At 37.6% G+C, this 12,123-nt stretch overlaps 1 protein-coding gene across 3 annotated transcripts in view; it reads right to left on the reverse strand.

The window, feature by feature from the left end:
* The window catches only part of LOC127430481 (glutamate receptor 1-like), a 92,926-nt gene extending 82,697 nt beyond the window's left edge, over nucleotides 1-10,229 (reverse strand). For all 3 annotated transcript variants that reach the window (XR_007895452.1, XM_051680284.1, XM_051680283.1), the window contains exons 1-2: nucleotides 9,951-10,229; nucleotides 9,654-9,788 (exon numbers count right to left, since the gene is read on the reverse strand). Coding sequence is in view for 2 of the 3 variants with exons in the window: in XM_051680284.1 (XP_051536244.1) it covers nucleotides 9,654-9,788; nucleotides 9,951-10,080 (265 nt within the window). In the remaining variant the exon portion in view is untranslated. The remainder of the gene's footprint in view (nucleotides 1-9,653; nucleotides 9,789-9,950) is intronic.
* Nucleotides 10,230-12,123: the final 1,894 nt, after the last annotated feature.

Consider the following 12,123-nt stretch of genomic DNA (forward strand, 5'->3'; position numbering starts at 1 on the left):
GAAACAATCTTCATGTGTCTGGTATGACTCAGAGAGTTCAGCTCAGCAAGGTTTGTGGCAAGACAATTTATCATGGCTCCAGAGCGCCATTTGACTATAAATGATTTTTTCCCCATCTAAAATTAGCTTTATTAATCAACATGTTTCGAGCCTACTGATAATAAACAAAAAGATTTTTGTTTAAATGGATGGCAAAAAAAGACAACCAAACTTTGAAATAAGTTCTCTGCTTATGATGAAAAACTTTTCCATTGTCTATTTAATAGTCAGCCCATTTATACTTAACTATAGCAAACAGTATTTTTAAACTACACTATTTAGATGTACATTGTTTGTTTTTGGTAGATTTGAATTTTAAGGAAAATATGAAAATTGTTCATTAGGACTTTTACATTACCTAAGTTTTCTCTCAGTGTCTTTGGGCCCCCAATGTCCTCATTCTTGCCCAGTTATTAAGAGACTTTTTTGACATTTTTTTTTTTTTTATTTTACAAAGAACTATTGCTGCCAACTTGGAAATTTATAAGAACTACTCCAAAAAATTTTTTATTTCTTACACGTCATTAGTCATAATGGTTACGAAACAAGTTATTATTGTCCAGGCCTTTGGTGGGACGGAAATGTCGAGACCGGACCTCTAGGAACTTTAATTGAATCCCTGCTGTATACCTTCTGTTTATTTATTGTGTTTTTAACAGTTTTCCTTTTGTATGGCTGCGCTTAGAGTCCATATATCCCTAACAAACGTGTCCACTTACACATTCAATGGTGTTATGATATGCCTTTTTTGCCTCAGTGATGTTGCATAAAAAGAAAATGTGCAAATAATCATAAAACCAGTTAACCATGTTTTTTTCACAGACAGTAATCTAACCGTCAAAATCTCACACTTTTCCTTACGCATCCCTAATTTGTAAATTGCATTTTTCCTGTAAAATTGCATTTTTACACTACTGACAGTTAGGATTAGGGTTGGGGTTTGGGACAGGGCATAGGGTTAATCAGATGTGCATTCCTGTTGACAGTATCTCAACTCACTTTACGACTCGCTTTTTGTCCCCTCTGTGGACATTTTACCATAAATTCAACTACACTTCTGCTTCAGCCACTGGTGGCAGTGCTTTGAATTTCAATAAGCACAGAACAGTTTGGGCTGAAGAACTTTCAACGTACTGTTGCCGAAATCACAGTGAGATCAGTCTGGACTGTGGTGAGGCATAGTTGAACGGAAATTTTACCAATTAAGTTACCCAACAACTTCATTGACAAAAGAAGAAAAAAAAACTTGCAGCTCACTGATTAATCCAGTAGCATTAGAACCCAATGTTTTATCCTGAGAGTAAATGCCTAGATTGTTCCACAGATTGCAGGCAATAGTTTTTGTCACCTAAAAGAATCAGATTTTGTCCCCAGTGTCCTCTAAGCTTCTTGTAGCCTCAGTCTTAGCAAGATGATAAATCTGATAAGGTACATTTTTATCACTGTATCATTCCAGCCCAGTGAAGGTCGGGGAGCATTTAGCCCCACAGGCACATAGATCCTGACATAACCACTTTCCGCACTCTGTGGCTGTGTCTCGTTTGGAAGGCTGCATGCTAGGTAGGACGCATCCTTTGAAGGCTGCAGTACACCGAGTGTCCTCCTTTAAACAAGCCTCATTTAAATGAGACGGCCTTCGTAGGACAAATGGAAACGGAACGTATCATGGTTGCTATGACAGCATGCCACTCAAGCGTGAGCGCTTTGAGTGAGAAGGGAACAAAGTCCCTTTAGAAGGGAATGTATGAGGTACATTTTAGGAGAGTTATAATGAAGTAAAGAGAAAAGAAAATAGATTTTACAGGTGTACTTTTAGTCTAATACTTTATTTTAATTATATATTAATATAATTATACATATTATATACTCTGCACCCATCTTCTGAGGTACTTTAATTTGGGAATTAACATTCCTTGCATTTGAACATCATATTTACGGGCAAATTTTTAGACATTTTGGTTGAAGCAAAGAATTGTGGGTTGTGAGTGCCCACGAAGGATACACCTAATGCATCCTCCGAATTCCCGTGAAAGAAGGTCGCATTCAAAGGATGCATTCGAAGTGTCCTACTCGCTTTTATGAAACGAGACAGCCTCGATGACGTATGCGGCCGACAAATGCGACCTCCGGAGGACGCATCCTTCCAAATGAGACACAGCCTGTAACCTCAGCTGCCTCTTTTATTACCCCTGAACTAGGTCCAGTTCCTAGTGACTAATCAAGCTAATTAGACACCTGTCATATATTATCAATAATGAAGCATTGAAAGTTAACAGGTATCACAAGAGCCAAACACAACGCTCACATTTGACAATGCTTTATTTTGAGTGTGTCTAAGGGCTGAATGTTCTTGCTATTGGCTACACAGCTGATGCTAGTGTGGTGTTGTTACACTGTGAGCTATCACTGGCAAGAGAGAACAATTTTCTGTTGATATTCAAAGAGTGTTGATGCTGCTCTTTATGCCATACAATGAAAGTGAATGGTAAACATTTCCTTTAGTGTTTTCAATTGAAAAAGACAGTCATACAGGTTTGGAACAACTTAAGGGTGAGTAAATTATTTTTGGATGAACCATCCCTTTAAGGCAACTACACAGGTAAAAGCCCTTCAGAGGTCTATCGAAGATGTGTGAGTTCCACTGGGAAGACACACAAAATGCTGTTTGTTTCAATGGGACTCTTTGGAGCCTGCCTGATTGACATGCTGTGGACATTTGGCCTGACTGCATGTCAACGTGATGAAAGGACTGATATTCGCTGAAGGGAGGACCAGGGGGCCAGATGGGACCAGTGCTCAGAACAGACATAAAGGCTTGTGATACAGCAACAGCAGAGTGATTCTTAAAATAATTAATATATGAAAGAAAAAAAGAATGTCCTATTGACAATGTTTGTTCAAATTAAAATGATGCGACAAGTGGTGTGATGAGAGGGTTTCATTAAACTAGAAAGACTAGAGGATAAATATTTATTGTCATGATGACAGACGTTGACTGGTTATTTGAACTGTCACTGGGAGGCCAGAGAATTGCATGCAACTCAATATTCATTTACACAGCTGACAACTCTTTTCAACATTAAATACAAAGTGCATGCATTTCTTGATGATTACTATTGCATAGCAATTTTTCATGCATTCTTTCTTGGTCTGATATTCCATTTGAAAATATAGGGCCGAGCCAATTCTGAAAAAAAGCTGTGAAGAGGATGTTCTGTTTACTGTGAACATACTGCATAATGGTGATGCATTGCTAATGAAGGATAAAATCTACCATTCAAGCAATACAGCCACTCTCATATTAAGCACAGTGCTACTAGGTTCACATTCCCGTCTTAGCAAATGTGAAGTACTCTACACTCTCTGTGGAGCTTGAGAAAATTAAACTTTTCGGTTACACTTTATTTTAATGTGTCCTTGTTACAGTGTAATTCAAAAGTAATTACTGATTATTACTAATTAACAATGTGTACATACTATAGGTTTAGGTTTAGGGTAAGAGTTTGGTTTAGGGTTAGTTGCTTGTAATTACGCATAACTGAATGTTACTATTACTATCGTAAATACATGTAATATGTGTAACAAGGACACATTAAAATAAAGTGTTACCAACTTTTCTTTGATGGAGAATTTATCACTAAAGTGGTCAATATTGTGCTACCAGCCTGACTGCATTCTAATCATAATTCCTGAAACATATATATATATGTATATATACAGGTGCATCTCAATAAATTAGAATGTTGTGGAAAAGTTCATTTATTTCAGTAATTCAACTCAAATTGTGAAACTTGTGTATTAAATAAGTTCGATGCACACAGACTGAAGTAGTTTAAGTCTTTGGCTCTTTTAATTGTGATGATTTTGGCTCACATTTAACAAAAACCCACCAATCACTATCTCAAAAAATTAGAATACATCATAAGACCAATAAAAAAAAACATTTATAGTGAATTGTTGGCCTTCTGGAAATTATGTTCATTTACTGTATATGTACTCAATACTTGGTAGGGGCTCCTTTTGCTTTAATTACTGCCTCAATTCGGCGTGGCATGGAGGTGATCAGTTTGTGGCACTGCTGAGGTGGTATGGAAGCCCAGGTTTCTTTGACAGTGGCCTTCAGCTCATCTGCATTTTTTGGTCTCTTGTTTCTCATTTTCCTCTTGACAATACCCCATAGATTCTCTATGGGGTTCAGGTCTGGTGAGTTTGCTGGCCAGTCAAGCACACCAACACCATGGTCATTTAACCAACTTTTGGTGCTTTTGGCAGTGTGGGCAGGTGCCAAATCCTGCTGGAAAATGAAATCAGCATCTTTAAAAAGCTGGTCAGCAGAAGGAAGCATGAAGTGCTCCAAAATTTCTTGGTAAACGGGTGCAGTGACTTTGGTTTTCAAAAAACACAATGGACCAACACCAGCAGATGACACTGCACCCCAAATCATCACAGACTGTGGAAACTTAACACTGGACTTCAAGCAACTTGGGCTATGAGCTTCTCCACCCTTCCTCCAGACTCTAGGACCTTGGTTTCCAAATGAAATACAAAACTTGCTCTCATCTGAAAAGAGGACTTTGGACCACTGGGCAACAGTCCAGTTCTTCTTCTCCTTAGCCCAGGTAAGACGCCAGGAGTGGCATAACAAGAGGAATACGACAACTGTAGCCAAATTCCTTGACACGTCTGTGTGTGGTGGCTCTTGATGCCTTGACCCCAGTCTCAGTCCATTCCTTGTGAAGTTCACCCAAATTCTTGAATCGATTTTGCTTGACAATCCTCATAAGGCTGCGGTTCTCTCGGTTGGTTGTGCATCTTTTTCTTCCACACTTTTTCCTTCCACTCAACTTTCTGTTAACATGCTTGGATACAGCACTCTGTGAACAGCCAGCTTCTTTGGCAATGAATGTTTGTGGCTTACCCTCCTTGTGAAGGGTGTCAATGATTGTCTTCTGGACAACTGTCAGATCAGCAGTCTTCCCCATGATTGTGTAGCCTAGTGAACCAAACTGAGAGACCTTTTTGAAGGCTCAGGAAACCTTTGCAGGTGTTTTGAGTTGATTAGCTGATTGGCATGTCACCATATTCTAATTTTTTGAGATAGTGAATTGGTGGGTTTTTGTTAAATGTGAGCCAAAATCATCACAATTAAAAGAACCAAAGACTTAAACTACTTCAGTCTGTGTGCACTGAATTTATTTAATACACGAGTTTTATAATTTGAGTTGAATTACTGAAATAAATGAACTTTTCCACGACATTCTAATTTATTGAGATGCACCTGTATATATATATATATATATATATATATATATATATATATATATATATATATATATATATATATAAAAATCACATGAGCGCAAACGCATCTAGCTACACAAGATTAATTACATGCGTCATTGCGTTACGAAATATTACAGACCACAATTCAAGGCAAAGCATGTAGCATTCTCAAGCGCTGACGCAAAGGGCACTTTACCGGAAATTAGAATAAACTGACAACTTCTACAGTTAGTTTTCACTTTCAAGTCAATTGCTGTCATTGTGGAGCAGCAGTTAGAAAGGGTTCTTGCTGAGAATTAGTTAGTTTATAACATAAAGTTTTTAGCTAGCTTCTTGAATGATAACACATGTAGTTTAATGGCACAGACATTTTAAGGTAGCTCTAATACCCCTTTGAGTTTTGAGGTTTGTTATCACAACAGCAAAGCAAGAGCACACATTAAAAATGTTCAACAGGGTCATGCATTTGCAATGCTTCTGCCAAGCATTCTCACCTACTTTTGCATAAAGTTTCTGGCCAAACTGTCCTCTCACAAACACACCTATACAGTGTCTTGCCATAGTCTGTTAAAGGGTTCATTCACCCAAAAATGACAATTCTCTCATCATTTACTCACCCTCATGCCATCCCAGATGTGTGACTTTCTTCTGCTGAACACAAAAGAAAATCTCAGCTCTGTAGGTCCATATAATGCAAGTGAATGGGTGCCAAAATTTTGAAGCACCAAATAAGGACAATATAACGGTACTCCAGAAGACTCCAGTGGTTAAAGCAATGTCTTCTGAAGCACTATGATAGTTGTGGGTGAGAAACTGATCAATATTTAAGACCTTTTTCCTTCACTTTCACTTCATCCTTCTGTTTTTGGTAATTCACATTCTTAGTGCGCATCGCCCCCTACTGGGCAGAGAGGAGAATTTATGATAAAAAATGACTTAAATATTGATCTGTTTCTCACCCACACTTATCATATCGTGTCTGAATACATGGATTTAACCACTGGAGTTATATGGATTACTTTTATGCTCCCTTTATGTGGATTTTTGGAGCTTCAGAATTTTGGCACCCATTCACTTGAATTGTGAGGACCTACAGAGCTTAGATATTCTTCTAAAAATCTTCATTTGTGTTCTGCAGAAGAAAGAAAGTCATACACATCTGGGATGGCATGAGGGTGAGTAAATGATGAGAGAATATTCATTTTTGGGCAAACTATCTCTTTAAATACACACTGTTTCAAAAGTATAGCGACAAGACATAAACACTGATTTTTCACTATACCCCACTTTGTGCCTCTGTTCCCACATGCACACATCAAAAAGCCAGAAAATAATCACTTTGGCTATGATACAATGAATAATAAATTAAATGAATCTGTTTGAGCTGCTCTAAACGATTACTGTAGCTCCTCAGAGACAAGGCAACAGGTTCAGGCTCCTATCTAAGAAAACAGAGGGGTCTATACTGCTGTGTTCATACATCACTGCTGTGCATGCAATTTATGCCATCTATGTGACTTTACAAAATACAATGTGGGAACATGATGTTTAGAGCATTCTTACAAAGCAAACAGCAACGAATATGATCAGATTGGAACATTTCAAAAAGAGGAGCTGGAAATATGTCTCATTAGAAAAAAAACTACTAAGCCCTTGCATGTGACATCAACAAATAAATATAAATGTATCCCTCTCATTTTCCTTTGTTCTTTTCAGAATGCCTGCAGCTGTAAAAAAATTAAGAAACACAAAAAATAACATATTTTACTATTTATTTTTTACAGTATTTTAATATCTTCTATAACATGGCTGTTTTACGCTCTTTATTTAAATGGCTTTATGACTAATACCCTCCTTTGAATGGACGCTAACATAAATAGACCCAAATGGCCTTGAAATCAGAAGTTTGAATTGTATTGCTGTTATTGCTGGTCTTTAATTTTAAACAAAACATAATATATTCCAAGTTTTATTTTGCACTTATAACCAAAACACATTTAAAGATGGTTCTCCTGAGCATTACAATCAAGTAACAAAAACACAGATTTTCTTTTGTATTGTTTCTGAAAGCCCCATTCACTGTCTTTTAATGGCCAGTTGCCTGCTGTGAGATCTCATCAAAAAGTAACAAACAAGAAAGAAGAGGAAAGAATCTTCTCTATAGAAAACTCAAGGTGTTTGGAGTGATCAGAGAATAATAAGGCAGCATGCACAATCACCCTGATGAGTGAACTCTCTGCAGATGCAATTACCTCCATACAATTACTTTCACACTTGAGTTTTAAAAGAAAATACAGACTCATCATGCACATTGTGTGTTAAACTTTGCTTTGATAGCCTCCCTCTAATGAAATCCTGCATTGTGAGCCAATAAAATCACCCCAAGGACCCTTCTGAAATGGCAAACATCGCTTCAGCTCCAGTTTCTGTGCTCAGCCAGCATACTACGCTTTGTTGCTCTGAGGCTCACTTAAAGGACACCACTGATGTGTACATGAGAAGTTTTTTTATCACAAATAGGCTACTCCTGTGGGAGAAACTATAGCCCTTATGACCGGGTAATCAGTCAACTACTGGCATATATGAATCTTAAATGTCTCAAATATATATCAGAAGACTTTTTGTACAGCAAGGAGAGGTGTTACACAGTTGTTTATCGCTGGCAGGAGTTAGCACAAACATGGAAAGGTTGTCTGTGTCAGTCTTAGACATCAAAGGGCAGCGGTTTTGAGTGACAGCAAGCTGAGCCAGGGGTAAGGATGTTTTCATCGCCAGGGTTGTCTAAAAATGTTACAGTAATATTAAAAATATACAGGATATGGAGGCCTACTACATCCTATGACAGAATATATGGTATCTAATCTGTACTTATATTTATTACATGAATTGTGATGAATGAATGCATACATCTGTTTTGTACTATATAAAAATGTAGAATGTAGAAGAAAGCTTGATTGTGATGAGAAGGAGCATATCCTGTCTGGTGAAAGCTCTGATTGCATCTTAAAATGCTGAAATATTCCACTGATGTGTGTAACTTTCACGGGACAACCTCAGGTGTTCTAAGAAAATTTGCTGCTGTTTAGTAGTTCCACCAGTATGGTGCCTTTATCCCGCCATGGAATAATAAAAAGTAATTTATATCTCACAACTGTGACTTTACTTCTCGCAATTGCTTGTAATCGTGAGCTTATATCTCGCAACTGTGACTTTAATTGCACGATTTTCATTTGTAATTATAAGCTATAAAATAAAGTCGCAACTGCAAGGTTTAAAGTCACAATTACAAGAGGTAAAGTCGCAAATGTGGGGTGTAAAGTGTGACTATTTCTTGTAACTGCGAGTTTTTATTTCACATTTGCTACTTTAATAGCGAGAAATAGGCTAAAGTCAAAATTGTAAGAACTAACATAAAACAAATTGCAATAGCGAAATACTGTATAAAGTCGCAGTTACAAGAAATAAAGTCGCAATTGTGAGGTGTAAAGTGCGACTTTATTTCTTGTAATTTATATCTCGCAATTGCGACTAATTGGGAGAAATAGTCGCAATTGCAGGAAATAAAGTCGCAATTGATATAAAGTGGCAATTATGAGAAATACATTTGCAATTGCGGGTGTAAAGTGCAACTTTATTTCTAGTAATTGTGAATTTATATCTCGCAATTACAAGAAATAAAATGGCAAGTGCGAAAAATAATGTCGCAATTATGAGAAATAGTCACAATTGTGCTGTGTACAGTGTGACTTTCTTTGTCGTAATTGCGACTTTATATATCTATATGCAGTATAGACTTGCTTGTTGTAGATACTGTAAACTCGCAATTACAAAATATAAAGTCACAATTACAACAAAAAAGTCGCAATATCAAGTCTATCAAGTTTATATCTTGCTATTGCGACATTCTTATAATTGCAACTTTATATCTTGTGACTCAGTTTGTTGCAATTGTGACTATATAGGCTATCGTAATTAAGAAATAAAGTCGCAGTTGCGAGACAAAGGCCTAAAGCCCGAATTACTTTTTTCCTTTTCGTGGTGGGATCAAGGCACCATAGCACCTGACACCTGTAAGACATCATCTTGACTTTATTCTTTATATATGCAGCTGGATTTAATATAATAAGTGAAAACAAGTTTAAAATAGTCTAATGTGGAAAATGTATACGCTTTCTCTTTAAATGCCTGAGGTTACTCTGTAATCTCAGAGCAGTCGTAGTGAAATAGTAAAGCAACAAGCTTCTTGGAAACAGGTCGGATGCGCACTGCAGTGGTTTGGCTTCAGCGCGAGTGAAACAGACATCTGACATATAAATTCATACAGAACTTACAGGCATATGTCATGGCAAAGCTGCTCCCCGTGTCCACCATGTCCACCTGAGGTACCAGTTTAGGAACATCATTGTGCTGAGAGAGCGCGAAGCGGAAAACATCATATTCGTGGGAGTCGGTTGGAAACAAACCTCCTGTCGAGATTAATACAAAAAAAAAAAGGTGATTTACGAAAAAAGACGAGCAATATTGAAACAGGTCAAACAGTAGGCTACCATATCTGGTAGGACGGAAACTTTAAAACGTCGTCATGATACGGTAATGAACGATAACCGCTGCAAAAAAAACCTACTTACCTATGTTGATATTACTTGGGAAACTTGAACATGAACACAACCCAAGCAAAGCGGTGAGGAAAAAGGCGAAGCTTTGCCACATATTTTCTTTTGCATTGGAGAAACTAACAAAAAGCCAAATTCCAAACATGTATTCCAGAGTCTTTTGTCTCCTCTCTCACAACGAGTCCATAGCAGTGACACAGAGCCAGCAGAGCGCACAGTAAATCCGAGCTGCGCCGGCTGCTTTGCGCACAGTCAGTCCAGTTGGTTATACAGCTGGCACCTAAAGAAGCGTGTCTCTGACAGCCCTACTTACTAATGAAGAGACTCTGTAGTGTCAGCAGAAGGGGGAAAACGGGGATCTTGATCGCTTTCTTACCATCACCGCGCTCTCGGTAGGTCGTCACACTAGTCAGAAAAGCAGAGCAAATGCTTGGATAACCTCGAACCCCAGCGCAGACTGTACCATTTTCATAGCAGCTTATTTCCCTCCAGCTGATAATGAGTAAGATTATTATAGGCTATATATAAAATAATATAATTATATCTATCACTGATTCTTGAGATAAGGGACAAAACTTATATATATATATATATATATATATATATATATATATATATATATATATATATATATATTTATTATTATTATTATTATTATTATTATTATTATTATTATTATTTAATACTAAATTAATTTGAAATGGATACGCTGAGTCAGCGCCAGGATGAAATACTGGGCGAACAAAGTGTATATAAATGCATAGGCTATAGATACACAGTATCTGATACCCCGCACCCCTTAATTATTTATTTAAAGCAGACTCTGTGATAGCTAAACTGTATGATCATTTAATATCATTATACATACGTCAGAGAGAGAAGGAAAATGTTAATAACTTGCTGCCGTGCACGAAAATCGTCTGTATACATCCTCGTATCCTTTTCATCTCTGACACCCAAGGGCGCTCTCGCCCGCACCACGCGTTGTGTAGTAGGCTACCGCACATGTTGTGTAGCTGTTACCGTTATCACTTGCCAGTAAAGAGCAGTCCTCCGTGTGATTGGTGAATATCCCCAAAGCGCAGTTTCCACGTGTCTCCTTATTTTGCGCTCCGCAATAAAGGTGAACCTTGTTAGATTCAATTAATGCTTGTCATTGGCAGGATTCAAACGCGCGACTCCAGGGGCGTAGTCAGCGTCTTTCCTCGCTGAGCTACCCATGCCCCCACGAAAAGGTCTTTTAACCTTTGGACAACAATTCCCTTTAAGCTCTGAAATTAATCGCCTCTTTATCCTCGTAACGAAGACGATTTGCCATTTTATTTGAATATTCTTTTGTCTCCCCTTCTATATTAGACTAAAATAAAATTAGATAAACGATTAGATAAACTTAGATAAACTAAAAATCAGGAAAATCAAAGACAATTTGATTGATACTTAGTACATTTTAGGCTAGATATAGCCTAATACACAAATATAATTTACTTACATGCTGCTACATAGTGACAAAGAGCTCAAGTTCAAACCAGGGGTGGCCCATGGCATAGGCGACATAGGCGGTTGCCTAGGGTGCAGACTGACAGAGAGGCGCCGCACAAGAGGTTTTTTTCTTTTTTTTTGGAAGTGCACACTCTAGTGACGACTGTACGTCCCTCTACCCATTTATTGAGCACCAACACTACGTGATTATATTATTATCGGATCCTTATCATATGTGGGCAAAATGAGTGAAAAAAAAACAAATTATCAGATGCACAAAGCAGGAAGCGGCACAAAGAAGAGGAGCAGAAACAAAAGAGCAATATAAAGGTAGGAATCACAAGTTAACGACTGTTCATGTCAGCCATTGATGTTTATTTACTACTTTGAAATAGCTTATTTAAAACCTCTTATCTGGCACGGACACTGTGGGCCGTTTTTGCTTGTTTTATTTCAGTTTAGTGCAAGTTAAGTGCTGTGTATTTTCTTTAAAATAAACTTAAGCTTCTATAATATTGTATTAATTTCAGTTATATTGCTGCTTGCTTTCACTTCACCAAAAAAAATCCTTCTTTTAAAAGAGACCTTGATTAGGACTGTAGTCTAAAGCATTCATGCTAAGCACCCTCAAACGAAGCTTAGAGCACCCTCAATTGCAGACCAGGGTAAACTACTGTCCACGGGTCGATTTATCATGAACGTTTTTTTA

This window comes from Myxocyprinus asiaticus, chromosome 40 (assembly GCF_019703515.2).
Source record: "Myxocyprinus asiaticus isolate MX2 ecotype Aquarium Trade chromosome 40, UBuf_Myxa_2, whole genome shotgun sequence".
Taxonomy (NCBI): Eukaryota; Metazoa; Chordata; class Actinopteri; order Cypriniformes; family Catostomidae; genus Myxocyprinus; species Myxocyprinus asiaticus.